This window comes from Sorex araneus, chromosome 2, assembly GCF_027595985.1.
Source record: "Sorex araneus isolate mSorAra2 chromosome 2, mSorAra2.pri, whole genome shotgun sequence".
In the NCBI taxonomy this organism is placed as follows: Eukaryota; Metazoa; Chordata; class Mammalia; order Eulipotyphla; family Soricidae; genus Sorex; species Sorex araneus.
The window spans coordinates 334787359-334804814 of NC_073303.1; the positions used below are offsets into that span (position 1 = coordinate 334787359).

The 17456-nt window shown below is 47.0% G+C and overlaps 1 protein-coding gene across 3 annotated transcripts in view; it reads right to left on the bottom strand.

The window, feature by feature from the left end:
* The window catches only part of ANKRD29 (ankyrin repeat domain 29), a 57047-nt gene extending 52210 nt beyond the window's left edge, over positions 1 to 4837 (bottom strand). For all 3 annotated transcript variants that reach the window (XM_055127340.1, XM_055127339.1, XM_055127341.1), the window contains exon 1: positions 4616 to 4837. In XM_055127340.1, coding sequence (XP_054983315.1) covers positions 4616 to 4636 — 21 coding nt within the window. In that variant the 5' untranslated portion in view covers positions 4637 to 4837. The remainder of the gene's footprint in view (positions 1 to 4615) is intronic.
* Between the last annotated feature and the right edge of the window lie 12619 nt (positions 4838 to 17456).

Genomic DNA, 17456 nt, shown 5'->3' on the forward strand with positions numbered 1-17456 from the left:
GCAGCAGACCTGGTGATGCTCAGGGAAACTCCCAGCTCAGAGCTCTGGGATCGCTTCTGGTGGTGCCTGAGAGACCGTTTGGTGCAGAGATGTGACCTGGGGCTGGTAGCATGCAAAGTCTATGCTCCAGCCTATGGAGCTGCCTATCATACCCGGCCCACAGCCCCCCGTTATGGGAAAGGAGCCCCTCTTATTCATTAGCCTTGGTGGAGCTCTGCCCATCTACATAGCACCCAGCCTGGCAGAGGCTGTGCCTTCTCCTTATTAGTCCTAGGAATGGAAATGGGGTCTGGCCCTCCTCATCGGCCCTCCTCATCTCTTCCTGCCGGTATCCACCCAGGCAGCTATGCAACCACTGCTCCTCCAATATTCAGGTCACTCAATCTCTCTCTGCCTCACTCAAGGGAACTGCTGACTCTGGATCATTCTGGAACATTCTCTCTTGACTGAAATTCTAGCACCTTCCTTTCTCCCCAGCCTAAATTTCAACCTGGTCCTGGCCTTTACTTCACAAGACAACAGTATATAAACTCAACCCACCACCTTTCTTCTTGCCTAAGTGGAGGAGGTTTTCTCTGCCTCTCCAGAACTAATGGTTGCTCTCCACAGAGCACCCGACCCCTGCTTGTGAGTACTTAGTTGTACACCCTCAGCCTCCTCTGCCTAGTCTCAGTTCAAAAACTTTAATTGAGGGGCCGGAGCGATAGCACAGCGGGTAGGGCGTTTGCCTTGCATGCGGCTGACCCGGGTTCGATCCCCGGCATCCCATATGGTCCCCCAAGCACCGCCAGGAGTAATTTCTGAGTGCAAAGCCAGGAGTAACCCCTGAGCATCACTGGGTGTGACCAAAAAAGCAAACAAAAACAAAAACAAAAACTTTAATTGAGATATAACTTTATAAAATTCATCGTTTTAAGGCAATGTTTCTCAGCTACCCATATGGCCCCATGTGGGGTCCCAAGATATGCCAAGAGGGCCAAGGAGAAAATAATATAAATGGGGATCCATGACATGAGACCAGAGTTAGGGCAGGAGAGTCACAGGAAGGAAGCCAGATGAAGTGGGCATTGGTAGGGTGAAGGTTGAGAAATGCAGCTTTCAAGCACCAGTGATGTTTTTTTATTGTTCTCTGGATATCATACCACCATCACCGGCTTTTCCAGAATAGTTTTTATCACCCCTAAAAAGAAACCATTACCTATAAGCAATCACTACTCCTTGCCTTCCCCAGCTCCTGTCTCTGGCACCCACTGATTTGCTCTCAGTCTCTGTGGAGTTCTGAAAATTTCACAGAAATAGGTTTGTATTAGGTGGTCTTTGTGGTGTCTTTCAATGAGTGTGTTTTCAAGGTTGTAGCCCTGTGTCATTCCTTTTTGGTGCTGAATGATATTCCAGAGACTGGGTCATTTATGTAAGGGACTGAAGTCTGTTCTCCACTCCTGGTCTACTTCATACATGGAAGCCCTAACTCTCAATGTGATGGCATTCAGAGGCAAGGCTAATTAGGTTAAGTTAGGTTAAATTGAGAATATGAGGGCAGAACCCATTTTATGGGATTCACTTGTCACTCCACTATCCAGCCACCACCACACTCCGGGCCGCTTTCTGGACACTCGGGCTGAAACTCACGCATGAGTGAAGCCCCACAGAATCACAGAACCTTTATGGGATTATTGCTCTTATAAGAGCCTGGCAAGCTACCCGTGGCGTATTCAATATGCCAAAAACAGTAACAAGTCTCACAGTGGAGACGTTACTGGTGCCCGCTCGAGCAAATCGATGAATAATGGGACGACATTATTATAAGAAAGGGACACTAGAGCTTCCTCTTTCTCCCAGGCTGGGTACAAAAAGAAGGTGGCTGCTGGCAAATCCACTGGCACCAGACACCAAGTCCACTGGCACCTGGCCTTGGATGCCAGGCTCCGCAGCTGTGAGCAAGGCACATTAAGGCAGTGTTTCTCAACTGGGGGCCGTGCGGTCCCCCAAGGACGACCAACATATTCTAAAGGGCCACAGGTGGAAATTGGGCAAATGGAGGTGGCACAGCATGAGACTGGAGGGGACGGCAATCAGTACAGGAGGCCATGGGAAGGAAACAAGGTCAGTCAGGAAGGGTTGAAACAAACTGCATGGAGCTGACTGTGGGCGCTAGATTGACTCTTCAGCCCGGCTCTTGTCTTCAGTGGACAGCCAGAGAGCCTGGGTCCTAGTGACAGCACATACTTCTAGTTTATCTCACACATCTCTGGCATTCTCAATGGACTTTTTTCGTAGGGGGTAGGAAAGTCATGGTTTGGGTCACACCCAGCAGTGCTCAGGGACTACTCCTGGTTCTGTACTCAGAGATCACTCCTGGCAGGTTCAGGGGACATATTGGGGTGCCAAAGATCGAACCCGTGTTTGGCAAGGAGAACACTGGACTATTGCCCCAGCCCCTGGACTTCTCTTTTTTTTTTTTTATAAGGGCTGCCATGTGAGCCTCACAGTCTTGTGCTCTGGCCAGTGATGAAATATTGCTCTGTCCTGCTGGATTCAGGGTCACCAGGGCTATGGGGCACAGTGGTGCTGGCAGACCAGGCACACAGTGCTCTTTACCAAGCTCACTCACGCTCACCTCACAGACCAGATAGCCTCCACCACCTGAGCGCTCTCCCAGGTCCGCGGGCCAGTCTGTTTCTGCTCACTCCAAAGTCGCCTTGCAAGATTTGTCCTCCAGTGACCTTAGTAACACCAGTTGGGAGGTATAACAATGGTCACAAATTGACTTTTATTTACTTATATTTTTATAATTCCATTTGTCCTTTTTTTTGGAAATAAGCAATATAAAGTAAATTTGCAACTGCCAGGGGGAAGGTTGAGGGTGGGGCTGGAAACTAGGGACATCTGTGCAGGGAAGGTCACACTGGTGGTGTTGGTATTGGAATACTGAATGCCTAAAACAACTGTATTCTGAACAACTTTGTAATTCACGGTGTTACAATGAAACATTTTTAAAAATCACCGAACAGGGGTCAGACAGATAGGACAGAAGGCAGAGCACTGACGCTGCACGCAGCTGACCCAGACAAGAGCCTGGACCCCTAGATGGTCCCCTGAGCACAGCCAGGCGTGATCCCTATATGCAGAGCCAGGAGTAAACCCTGAGCACCTCTGGGAATGGCCCCAAAATCAAAGCCAAGAAATAAAAAGATTCTGTCCTTAAAGCCCTCCTCTTTTCCACTTTTGTGTGACCTTACCGGGCAATCACATTTATTCCCCTGCGTTCAGTGACAGGTAACACTGCTCATTCCTGAACTTCACCTTTCTCTTTTGCCTGGCCCACCCTCTTGGGCTCCATCTTAGCACCTAGTCAGCTTCTCTACTTGGACTCCCAGCTGGCCTTCAACTTCTTATGTCCCAAACTGTTTTCTCTCGGGGCTGGAGCCATAGCACAGTGGATAGGGCATTTGCCTTGCACATGGCCGACCCTGGGTTCAATTCCCAGCATCCCATATGGTTCCCTCAGCACCGCCAAGAGTAATTCCTCTGTATTGCTGGGTGTGTCCCCAAAACTAAACAAAAAAACCAACCAAACTGTTTTTGTCTTTATTTCTCTGGCATCCCCCAACGCAGCAGTCCCTGAATTCTGTAGATCTGAAAAAGTTGAAGTCACTTGGATTTGTCGGCTTCTGTCCTTCCTTCCGTCCTCTACACGGAGACTGTGGCCTGGTATAACTTAACAGGATGGTCCTGGCACCCCCTCACTGGTGTCCCAGCATCGCTCCCTTCTCCAAATGGTAGCCAGAGACCTTCTAAATAACACCAACCGCACCAGGGACACAGCTGCCTTCATCAGCTGCCGTCCGACATGGATCACACACACTCAGCTTCCCATTTTAACACCACTCACTTAGTAGTTCAGCAAGACGGCATGGCATCTGCAAGTTTTTGTTTCCTTGCTTAGAAAAAGAAAAGAGCCAGCGAGGGGAAGAACGAACCAAATAAGCACCATCTCCAGGTTCTGCTGGTGAGTCAGAACACGCACGTGATGCCCTCGGTTCTCCGTCAGGCACATTTTAAGGGGCTCAAGACACTGTCCCTATTACTCTATTAAAAGACTTTCAATCGGGGCAGGTCGGCTAACTTCACTTTCCTCCTAAAACGTGGGCTCAGGGGGGAATGACTTCTACACCCACAGCGCTCAGGGCTTACTCCGGGCTCTGCCGTCAGGAATTACTTCTTGCAGTGCTCAGAGGACCACATGGGGTGCTGGGAATTGAACCCGGGTTGGCCATGTGCAAGGCAAGCACCGTCCGGGCGGTACTATCACTCGGCCCCTCAAGGGGAATGGCTTGAATAAACTCCTCTGAACACTGAAGCCTGGCCATCCATCCTGGCTCCACTCAGTGCCTGCTGGGCACTCGCGCCTCAAGGTGCACCGAGCGCTCTGGGGAGGGGGCAGCGGCGGTGCGGCGGGAATTGCGGGTAGGAGGACGCGGAGGGGCAGCGGGAGGGCCGGCCGCAGCGCGGAGCCCCGCTTCCTCCCGCCCCCGCCCGCCGTTTCCCGGGCGACGCTCGGACTCGGGGATGCACCGCCCGGGGCGAAGGCCACAGCGCCCGCGCCCGCACTCACCTTGAAGGACATCCTGCACATGGCCGCGGCCGGCCCGGACGCCTACCCGTCTGCCGCAGAGCGCCGCCTCGGCTGGGCCGCAGACCCCGCGCGGGAGGGGGCGGCGGGGCGGGGCCGGCTGGGGGCTCCCGGGGCTCCCCGCACCGCACGGCCCGCTGCAGCGTCCGCGCCGCCCCCCGCGCACACCCGGCTCCGCCCGCCCGCGCCGACGCGCCCGCGCACACAGACGCGCGCCCGGCCCCGCACACGGCCCCGCGCCCGCGGCCACCGGCGCTCACGGCCCGCCCCCGCCGCCCATCCCGCACACAGCTGCCCGCGCCCGCAGGCACCCACGCGCACCTCCCTGCGACAAAAAGCGATTTGTATTAGTCTTTCTGCCTAGGGTTTCTTTTTCTTTCCCAAGAGTCAAGGTATCTTTTCCTCCCGGGAGAACTGAGAAATCAGCCCTTTGGTTGGACAATAAGTGGGATTTTTTTTTTCCCTCGCTTTTTGAAATTGAAAGGCAAGATTTGAACAAGATGCATTTCCTCATGCCCTCTCCCTTTATCAGGCCCCACCTCTCAGCCTCAGAGGCACCCTCGGGTGTCAGAGGAGCTGTCCACCTCTGCGTGTTTAGGGGTGGTTTAGGGAAAGCAGGTGTAGCTGTCTAGAAAAGTCAAAAACTGGCCCTGAACGTGGCCTTCTCTTTCCCTGACACTCTGTCCACCCGATCTCTGTGGTCTTCTCATTCCCATACACTCGCTGTTCGCCTGCTTTCTATATGCTGCTTTCCCTCATCTCAGTTATTGGTAATGAATTTAATTTAGAGGCAAAAAAAAAAATACAACAAACTTAAGCTCATGAGGAAAATATAAAGTATTTCCTTCAGGGAAATTGTGAATTTCTTTATACAAAACAATTTAAAGTAAACATTCCAAAATTTGATTAAGAATTTTAGGGTTTTTTTTTTCAATTCTTGGGAAAAAGACGATGGGGGGCATCACCCTCCCCAACCTCAAACTTTACTACAAAGCAGTAACAATTTAAACAGCATGGTACTGGAACAAAGGCAGAGCCATAGACCAATGGAACAGGGTGGAATATTCTTACACACAACCCCAAATGTATGATCATCTAATCTTTGATAAGGGATCAAGAGATCTGAAGTGGAGCAAGGAAAGCCTCTTTAACAAATGGTGCTGGCACAACTAACTGGACAACCATATGCAAAAAAATGGGCTTAGACCTTGACCTGACACCATGCACAAAAGTCAGATCAAAATGGATTAAAGACCTCAACATTAGACCACAAACCATAAGGTACATTGAAGATAAGGTTGGCAAAACCCTCCACGATATTGAAGATAAAGGTATCTTCAAAGGTGACACGGAACTAAGCAATCTAGTAAAAACAGAGATCAACAAATGGGACTACATTAAACTAAAAAGCTTCTGCACCGCAAGAGATACAGTGACCAGAATCCAAAGACTATCCACAGAATGGGAAGGGATATTTACACAATACCCATCAGATAAGGGGTTGATATCAATGGTATATAAAGCACTGGTTGAACTCTACAAGAAGAAAACATCCAACCCCATCAAAAAATGGGGCGAAGAAATGAACAGAAACTTTACCAAGGAAGAAATACGAATGGCCAAAAGGCACATGAAAAAGTGCTCTACATCACTAATCATCAGAGAGATGTAGATCAAAACAACCATGAGATACCACCTCACACCACAGAGACTAGCACACATCCAAAAGAACAAAAGCAACCGCTGTTGGAGAGGATGTGGGGAGAAAGGGACCCTTCTTCACTGCTGGTGGGAATGCCGACTGGTTCAGCCCTTCTGGAAAACAATTTGGACGATTCTCAAAAAATTAGATATTGAATTCCCATTTGACCCAGCAATACCACTGCTGGGAATATATCCCAGAGAGGCAAAAAAGTACAATCGAAACAACATCTGCACATGTATGTTCATCGCAGCACTGTTTACAATAGCCAGAATCTGGAAAAAACCCGAATGCCCCAGAACAGATGACTGGTTGAGGAAACTTTGGTACATCTATACAATGGAATACTATGCAGCTGTTAGAAAAAAGGAAATCATGAATTTTGCATATAAGTGGATCGGCATGGAAAGTTTCATGCTGAGTGAAATGAGTCAGAAAGAGAGAGACAGACATAGAAAGATTGCACTCATCTGTGGTATATAGAATAACAGAGTGGGAGACTAACACCCAAGAATTGTAGAAATAAGTACCAAGAGGTTGACTCCATGGTTTGGAGGCTGGCCTCACATTCTGGGGAAAGGGCAACTCAGAGAAGGGATCACCAACTATAATGTAGTCGAAGGCCATGCGGGGGATGGGTGTTGCGGGCTGAATGAGGGCTAGAGACTGAGCACAGTGGCCACTCAACACCTTTATTGCAAACCACAACAGCTAATTAGAGAGAGAGAACAGAAGGGAATGCCCTGCCACAGTGGCAGGGTGGGGTGGGGGGAGATGGGATTGGGGAGGGTGGGAGGGATGCTGGGTTTACTGGTGGTGGAGAATGGGCACTGGTGAAGGGATGGGTTCCCGAATTTTGTATGAAGGAAGCATAAGCACAAAGGTGTATAAATCTGTAACTGTGGGGCTGGAGCGATAGCACAGCGGGTAGGGCGTTTGCCTTGCACGAGGCCAACCCGGGTTCGATCCCCGGCATCCCATATGGTCCCCCAAGCACTGCCAGGAGTAATTCCTGAGTGCAAAGCCAGGAGTAACCCCTGAGCATCGCTGGGTGTGACCCAAAAAGAAAAAAAAATCTGTAACTGTACCCTCACGGTGATTCACTAATTAAAAATAAATAAATTTTTTAAAAATGAATTTTAGTTTTTGTTTTGTTTTGTTTTGTTTTAAATCTCAGCTTTTAATCTTCCCCCACCCTTGCTTTGGTTGGCTGCAGAAGAAAAATTTGAAGTTGCCACGTGGCATTACTATGTAAGATCAGGCAGAAAATTTTATTTCAGTCATTTTGCTAAACAAAAGGAGAAAGGGTAAAAGAATATTTTTGAATGCTGTTTTTGTACCAGGAACTTTCTTATAATAGGAATCCTAGAGGGCAAATAAGTTTTATGCCCATTCCTCAGATGAAAACAACTAAGGTTCTGAGATAAAATAATGTGCTTCTTGGTGGCTGGACTAGGCTGCCCTCCAAGCGTCTCTCCTTTCCACTCACCATCCTCGCCTTCACAGTTGTCTCTGGGTGTGTCTCCCTGGCTGGGCTGCTAATAGGATTCTTGTCAAAGTTGCAGGAAAGAATGTGTCACTCCATACACCTGGTTAACTGGTTAAGTTCATAAAAGGCCTCCAAACAGGAAAAAAAAGGTGATAATCAGGGCCAGGCAACTCCTAATGTGACCCATTGCAAACTTAACAATGACCCCATCCTGCCACCTCCCAGGCCTCACACACAAAACTAAATCCTGATAGTAGTGGCCTCCCTGCCCAAATAAATTCTCATTTGCCCAACAGAGCATGTTTGTGCTTGTCCAGATTCTCCTGCTTGTCAGCCTCGGTCCCAGGCCTGGCTTACCATTCTCCTCATCCCTCTGCTCTTACCCAAATCCTAAACTATTGGAATTACTCCCAGTTCAAGACCCCTTTCTGCCCTCAGCCGCCTCTGTTTCAGGTTTGCTGAGCCTTTACCTTAAGGTGCGCTCTGCCCCTTAGCCTCCTTTCCTTGGGGCTTGACATTAGTCTTGACTTCTTTGACATTTCACTCCTCCAGCAGTGCTTACATTCGCCCAAATCTGACCTGTGTCATTTATGCCTTTTCTTTTTGCCTTTTCTTTTCTTTGTAAATACATGTAACATGTAAATACATATTAACATATAAATAGCCTTGTTCTTCCTCTTGGAGAACCTGACAAGCTACCAAGAGTTTATTGCCTTTATGGGAAAGCCTTGTAAGCTTCCCATGGTCTATTCATATCCCAAAATACAGTAAAAGATATATGCACAGGTCTTGGAGAGCCGGGCAAGCTACCGAGAGTATCCCGTCCGCATGGCAGAGCCTGGCAAGCTACCTGTGGCGTATTCAATATGCCAAAGACAGTAATGATAGGTCTCATTCCCCTGACCCTGAAAGAACCTTCAATCGTTGGGAAAGATGAGTAGGGAGAGACTGCTAAAATCTCAGGGCTGAGGGGCTGGAGTGATAGCACAGCGGGTAGGGCGTTTGCCTTGCACGCCACCAACCTGGGTTTGATTCCCAGCATCCCATATGGTTCCCTGAGCATCGCCAGAAGTAATTCCTGAGTGCAGAGCCAGGAGTAACCCCTGTGCATTGCCATGTATGACCCAAAAAGAAAAAAAACCTCAGGGCTGAGTGTAATAGAGACGTTACTGGTGCCCGCTCGAATAAATCGATGAACAATGGGATGACAGTGATATAGTGATTTTCTTTGAAAGAATTTTTAGGGAGGGAGACAGGGTAGGTGATCAATGCTAGTTAGCTATTGCTTTGGTGAAGGTTCAGGGACCTATATTGTCTCTGGTGGCATAGCCTGAAGTCCCTTACTCATCTCCAAAGACATTTGTGTTTGTCTCAAACAAGGCTGCCCATTCATCCCCCCAGCGCAGACTAGAAAGTGTTCTGCACTGGCCCCATTTATGCTCCGACAGAAATTGCTCTAGACAGAATCACGAAGTAGGTCATACTGGTCTACTGTGACTTCTTGATCCTCTTTTTGTCAATAGGTCCCTTTGTCCCAATTAAGAGTGCCCTGGACAAGTCCAATTCCCCAGCCCACATTGCCCAGGTGGTTAGCTTATCTCTCCTTTTTATTTTTTATTTTTTTGGTTTTTGGGTCACACCTGGCGATGCACAGGGGTCACTCCTGGCTCATGCACTCAAGAATTACTCCTGGCGGTGCTTGGGGGACCATATGGGATACTGGGATTTGAACCCGGGTCGGCCGTGTGCAAGGCAAATGCCCTACCCGCTGTGCTATTGCTCCAGCCCTTATCTCTCCTTTTGGAATTGATGCAAGAGAGAGTGGCAGACACAGCAGTGAGTGACATGCTCCACCAGCCATTGCTTCCTCCCTTCCCACTAGCAGAGAGACAGCATTGCTTCTCCCACGATCCTCTTTGGACTGTTTTTTGTTTTGTTTTGTTTTTTGAAAGTGCAGACCCTTTTTCCAGGCCCTCTGACCTAGACTGATGTCTGCATTAGGTGTGGGAGTTTGACAAATGATGACCTGTGAGTCATTGGAAGGAGAAATGCTGGGGGCTTCTGAGAAGGGCTTCCTTGCTTCTAAGATAAGTACTCTCCCCATTCCACCCTCCACAGGAGGAGATGGTCCTTCTTAGGACACTCTCCTGCAGGGATGTGATGCCTGGAACTGCTGCAATTGTCTTGGGACCATGAGGAAAGTTTTTCTTGGAGGGCAGCAGTGCAAACAGATGGTGTCAACTGGTGCTGCTCTACTCTTTGACTCTCAGTCTTCATGGTCTTTCTTTTAGGTTCAGTTGAACATATTTGATATAGAGTAACAAAAGTTGGGGGACCAGAGGGTCAGGAAATAACACCATTTGATGAATATTCATGATGTTCTGGCATTTATAATGCTTGGCTGAATTATATTCTCATTTCAACCCTCTATTCTTGATCATGGAGCTGAGACTCGCATGAGAGGGGAACTAGCTTGTAATCACAGAGACTGAAAGAGAGTGGTGTGTGAACCCAGGCAAATGTGAGGGCAAAACTCCTCTTTCCCCAGTCACCTGACAAGGCTTGCATGTGTGTATTTGCCTAGTATGCTTCAGAATGATATTTTCTGTCCTGTAACTTGTGATCTTAGGGTTACAAATAATACTCCTCAGGACAAATAATTGCTGACATGGTGCTAAAAGAATAACCAAATAGGAAGCACTCCATCCACATGACAGTCATTGATTTGACTGTTGCCCCCTTATCTGTGCTTTTCCTCACTGCAGTTTCTGTTACCCAATGGTCAAGTGTGATCCATAAGTGGAACCCAAGAGAGATAGTACAGCCGGTCAAGTGTGCCCCTCCCCACCCAAAGCAAACCAAAAATGTGATCCATAATCAGTATTTTAAACAATAGGCCACTTTGAGATTCACTGTCACTGTCATCCCGTTGCTCATCGATTTGTTTGAGCAGGCACCAGTAACGTCTCTCATTGTGGGACTTACTGTTACTGTTTTTGGCATATCCAATACGCCTCGGGTAGCTTGCCAGGCTCTGCTCTACGGGTGTGATACTCTCGGTAGCTTGCTGAGCTCTCCGAGAGGGGCGGAGGAATCGAACATGGGTCGGACATGTGAAAAGTGAATACCCAACTGCTGTGTTATTGCTCCACCCCACTTTGAGATTATGATTGTTTTATTATTATTATTATTTGGTCTGTAAAATGAGAGGAGGCCAGAGGTCCCCTCCCCTCCCTGTGGTTCTTGGTCAGCTGATTCAGTGGTTCAATGCCAGCTCCTAAGGATGCAGTGCTACTTGGCCCTGAGTTGCCTGGAGTTACCCAGGTCACCTTGAAGGGGTCTGTAGACCTCTAGGCCACACCCAGTGGTGCTCTGCTCAGGGACCATGTGATGCTGGGGATCTAACTGGGGTTGGCTGCAAGCAAGGAATGTTCCATAACCTCTGTACTATCGCTCCCATCCCCTTGTTATTATCTTCTATCTTTTTCTATGCCTAATTGATAATTTAGAAGTTATCATATGTATGTGTAGAAAAGAACAGCATAAATAATTTGGTGGTATTCAGGACATAACAAAAAGAGAAAAAAAGAACATATCTAAAAACACTGACAGTGCAATTTTGCAGATTTCCCTACTACTAATTGGAGTGGGTTGACTCATGCTGAGGTAGGGATGGGGGTAAAAGAAGTCACCTAGGACATAAATAGATTTCTGGAGGAGTGCACGGGAGCACGGAGAGTGCAGTGAGCACAGGGTGGGCTGGCAGCAGCGAGAGCCCAGCAGCAGAGGCAGACCTGCTGGCAGCTCTGTTATGCTGCATGTGTCTTCAGATGCTGCGGGAGTGCCCAGTGCCAGGAATAGGACAGGGATGTTTTTCAAGACCAGCACCAGCCTGTGGTCAGCCAATCTGTGCAGTTACACCTAGGTATAATGGATTAGCCCTTCGTACTCATTAGAGCTCTGACTCTTAGTTTGAAGCCATTGCAGTTATTTATTAATTGCTTTTTACCAAGGCCTCCTAGCTTACATAGTCCTGTACTATTGTTCTATGCTTGCAGGGCTGCTACTTCAGGCCCACCACTGCTCTCTCCTTGCATCTCAGTTCACAGTTCTATTGATCAGGGCTCAGGGTCTGTTTGGATGAAGGATTGACTAATCGTTTGCTTTGTTTCTTTAGATTTTGCCTTTGCCTATGAGGGAAAATTATCTTTATTTTAAGGCATGTAGCAATAACTTCATGTAAAGTGTATATTTTGTTTTAGACTTATCCCAATTAATTTGAGGAGTCACCTTTATATTAAAATGGGGAGGGGTTGTCAGGTAGTTAGCTCAGTAGCCAGGGACACATGCACTTGAGTTTGAATCCCCTACACCCCCGTGACCTCCAGCACGCCTGGGCTCTAGCATTGAATCATCTTGTTCATTTGGTCGAATATCACAGGGGAGTAACCCCTGAGCACTGCTTGGAAGCCCCTTTTAATAAATCTGTCACTGTCATCCCATTGCTCATCGATTTGCTCGAGCAGGCACCAGTAATATCTCCATTGTGAGACTTGTTGTTACTGTTTTTGGCATATCGAATATGCCACAGGTAGCTCGCTGGCTCTGCCATGTGGGCTAGATACTCTCAGTAGCTTGCTGGGCTCTCCGAGAGGGGTGGAGGAAATCGAACCTGGGTCGGCAGTGTGCAAGGCAAATGCCCTACCCACTGTGCTATCGCTACAGCCCCTGCTTTTGGGACCACATCGGGAGATGTATGGGGCCAACATGCAAGACATGTGGAAGACATGCGGTAGAAGCACCACTGCACTATTTCTGTAATCCCAGAAATATCTTTAAGGCAAGCACATCAGTGGATTTCACAGGGCTGAGAACAGTCCTTCATGCTGGTGGACAACAACCTAACACCCAGAGAATTTAAGGAAACTCAAAAGCAGTGCCATTTAGGTATGGCATGTGCTGGGCTGACTCCTGGGGGAAAGGGCACTGTTGATCCTTTGGTGTTCTTCTTAACTGTGGCATCTCTCAGTCAGAGCATGGCTCAGCTTCATGGTTTTTTTTCAGGCTGAAAGTCTAGAGTATGTTTCTATGTGTCTGGAAATCAGAATAAGTTGCAAAATGAATATTTTTTGTGTATATGTATTCTGTGGTCTATTTTATACTTGATGGCAGATACAAAACAATATTTCTTAATAAAGTTGACAGCTTCATATAGAACATTTTTTGGCAGGGGCACATATAACTCTGCTCTGGGCTTACTCCTGAGGGTGCTTGGGGAACTATGTTTAAGGTCACAGAATGAAACTAGGGTTGATGGGATGTAAGGTAAATGCCTTAACTCCCATACTATCTTTCTGGGCTGTTCACTTAGAACTTTTAAATGATGTACATTAGAAACAACATATTCAGGCCGAGGAGATAGCACTGGTTAAAATACTGGAGCCATAAATGAACCCCTAAGCACTGCTAGGAGTGACCTCTCACAGGAGGCTGTGGCCCCAAAACAAATCAAACAACTCCTCCCCACCAGAAACCCAAGTATTCATCTTACAAATAGTTCTGGAATCTAAATATACAGCAACCTGGCAAACTACCATTAGAAAACAAAAGATAGCTTATAATGTCAAGCTGATAGCTTATGGCAGCTATGTCAAAAGACAGCTTAAAACAATTAAAACAAAACAGGCTTTCTATGGCTCTGGTTTTACTGTTTTCTTACTGGTATTTGGAGCCCAGTTGACTTACATGTGGAGTTCAGCCATCTGAACAATCGATAAGCCTGGGAATAAGGACTCCTCTCTTAAAATAGCCTGTAACCCAGGAGCCATGCTCTGGGTAGAAATTTCAGTCTTAGGAACTATCATCCCCTAGTCAGATGCTTAGATTTGCCTACAGCACTTTATTCTCACTGCGTGGCTGGCATTCCTTTATAACTCTCTTGGCTTCCTCGGCTTCCAACATTTGTTTAAGTAGAGTCTGGGTTAGCGATTGGAAAGTACCCTCTCACTGATCTGCCCTTTGGGAATTAAAGCATCTCTTCTGGACGGTTCCTAAGGAGGTGAATCCCGACAGAAGCTGCCTGCAGCATGACACGGACTTAAGAGACTCAGGCAAGAGCTATCTTTTATGAAACGCGGAGGCCCCTGAATGTGAAAACCTTATTTTATTAGGCAGTTGCTAAATCCATAAGAAGCAAAAATGGAGCCAACACGTACACACAGACTTAGTTGGTCTTTCTAGTGCCAAACTATTTGCAAAGTTGGAACTTGTTCCACTTAATCTTTACTTGTAACCATTTAAGAGAAGAGGGAAAAAAAATGAGTTCAGTCCTTAGGGAACTTTGTCTAGGAGATTGCCTTGCAAGGGAATTCTCTCACAGCCTTACATGGGAGTAAGAGTGGATTAGAAATTGAATTGTCCTTGTGGAAAAAACAAGGACAAACCAATTATGTTCTGCATTTCCCTCCATTGGAAATGTAGAACATAATTGAAAGATGAATTAAGTTTGGCTTTCAGGGCTCTTCCTTGAAATTATAGAGTAATGTCACCAAATCATGATTTAAAAACTGTGAAGTCCGACATTTGACAGGAGCCTCATTCTTTTCTTCTTTCTTTCTTTTTTTTTTTTTTTGGTGGAGGGTGTTGGGGCCACACACTGTGGGCTTGGGGGGATTGCTCCTGGCTCTGCATTCAGCGGCCACTCCTGGGGAATCATAATTGGTGCCAGGAATTAAACCTAAGTTAGCCACATGTATTCTCTCTGACCCAGAAGCCTCATTGTTTCCATGAGTCTGTGTGAATTCTGAAAGGTCCTTGATGGGCTTCTAACAGCTGATGGGTAAGAGGGAGGCACAGGGTTGGGCACAGAGGAAAGATAGTGATAGATACCAAGCCCATGAAGTCAGAAATCATGTCACCCTCGTTCTTTTCTCAGCATGAGTGCTAAGCCCAGCCCAGTGTATTGTAGGTGCACAGTGAATATTTTTGTCTGAATCAGTGAATGCTCACAGATGAGTTGAGGATCCATAAACTTCTTAAATAGGAACTCAGTCTCTGATGTTAGAGATTTGGAGTCTGATTGCAGATTGATTGCTTCTCTTTCTCAAGAATCCAAGCCGGGTGCCTATTCATTTGGAAGGGTGGCTAAGGGGGCAGACAATGCTAAAGAACATTATCCTGCTTTTGCATGAAGGCCTGTAGAAAAATCTCCATGATTTTACTAAAATAAAACACTGCCCACCCCTACTTCCCGCAAAGATCTCTCATAATTAGTCCTGACTTGGCTGGCTGGTACCTGGGGAGGGGGGTGGTGCTGGAAAAACCATGGGTGTGAGGGAGGCAGGCCACTAGAAGTTGGCTTGTAGGAGGCATTCCCTAGATTTCCCACTTCCTGATTGGTGTGACTAAAACCAAGTTTGGATCTGCTCAGGGCACTGCTGATTTTATTGGCTTTTATGTGGGGCTGAGATTCTAGTTGCTCCTGCAAGTGGAATGGGATTGGAGGAAAGAATGGGGAGAAATACACGTAATTTGGCTGGGAAGGGAAATGTCAACAGGAGCTTCCAGCGGAGGCACCATCAAGCACAACTTCTAGATAAAATGGTTTTTATGACACCTGTCTGCAATCTGGCATTGGTATTCTGATACCATGGTACATGGGGAAGTACCAATCTCAGGCTTGGGCCCTGTCCTCAGTTCTTGCCTATGCAAGTCTGGTCAGAACTGAGATGCAGGCATCTGGGGTCCAATCATTCTAGTCTAGTCCTGCAGGGAACAGTGGCCAGGTGGTGGTGGGGGGATGGTAGATCCAGATAGTTGTCAATAGAGAGTGAGAAAGCCTGGAGGATGGGCCTGCCCAGGCCCTGGGATGAATAGAGGTTGATGGGTGGGGCAGATCCACCCACTAAAGGGGTTTGGACACTAATGCTTCTCTAGGACTCAGAGCAGGACCTGTGAAATGCTGGGGTCAAAGGTACGTAGTCTGCTTTTTCATCTGTACCCCAAAAGTGGGCTACAGTCAATAGAAGAAGTTAGTAGGGAGAGACTGAGATATAATCAGTAAAAACTGATATTTATTTAGCTTTCATTTTAATTGAATAAAATAGTAAAGCCAGCACTCTGTTTATTCCTGGCTCTGTACCCAGGGGTTATAGGCTGTGCCAGGGATTAAAATGGATTGGTCATAGGCAAGGCAAATGTTTTCACCTCTACCTTATCCCTCTAGCCCCTAAGGACTGGTATTTGATGGCAGGGTAAAGGAAGCACCTAGACTTGAGAAACCAGGGTCGTAGGCAGCCTGTGGCAGAAATGCAGACATAATAGGCCTAGAGCTGATTCACAATTGGAAGGATTCTCTGGGCTGGCACTTTGTTAGATTCTTAATGATAGTTTTATTCTATAATCACAAATCTGATCCTATGGGTAATGCTTTTTAGATGAAGGGACTGAGACTTCAGTGAGTAAATTGCTTGTCCGAAGTTGTAAGTTTATAGAAGCTAAGAAGCTAGGAGATGGAAAATCAGGACTTGAACCCACATTTGTAACTCTATATTCTGTGGGCTTATATACTCTTAGTGCACGGAGATACTATATAGATGCTGCATGGGAGGAGCTTAACCTGACTGCAGGGGCAGCGAACCTGAGTGCAAGGAAGGAAAAATATTGGCGAGCACCAAGGAGGGTTGTCCAGCTCTGTCCTCTAGTTTTCTTTTCCCAGTTAAGGGATCTGAAGCTTAGAGAGTCTAAGTGACTTATTACAATCACATAGGAAGGAGGCAACAGCCCAACTATTGGGACTGACCAGAGCAAAATAATCAGCAAGCCTGTCTGAAATGGATGTGCCACAGGGAAGGAATGGGACATTGAGAATGTGACACCTGTCAGACCTCCTTGATCCGAAGTGTGAGTTAGTAAAGGGCCTCTAGGATAGAGAGCAATTCTGAAGATACTCAATTCAAAAAGTTTGACTTCCTATCCAAAGTGTAAGGAGTGGCGTGGCTTTCACCTGATATAACCCAGGGTGCATATGTTCTTCTCAACTCATGAGTCATGGATTTAGTCCTTGCATTGGGTTCAACACCTTCCCCCCATATTTCTACTCAAAGGCAGCTGAGTCAATAGGTGCTATTCTGGAGAGAGAGAGAAAGCTAATTTTTTTTTTTTTTTTTTTTTTTGCTTTTTGGGTCACACCTGGCGATGCACAGGGGTTACTCCTGGCTTTGCACTCAGGAATTACCCCTGGCCGTGCTCAGGGGACCATATGGGATGCTGGGATTTGAACCCGGGTCGGCCGCGTGCAAGGCAAACGCCCTACCCGCTGTGCTATCTCTCCAGCCCCGAGAAAGCTAATTTTAACCCCAGCATCTGTGTCATTTCTTTTGAGAGCTCCAAACTTGGGTATAATTATTCATACCAGTCAAGAGAATTAGGCAGGTTCTTTCATGTCCTTTTCAAAAAAGCTTGTAAAAGTTGACATTCTATTTGTTGTATGTACAGTTGGCTGAATGGTGCAGATTAGTGTAATATTAGAGCATTGTAGGATTAGGTGATATCAAATATCGATCAATCATTGAATGCCCACTCTGGGTCTCATACAGTCCATTCCGGAGGCTGAAAATCATTTGGACCAGTGC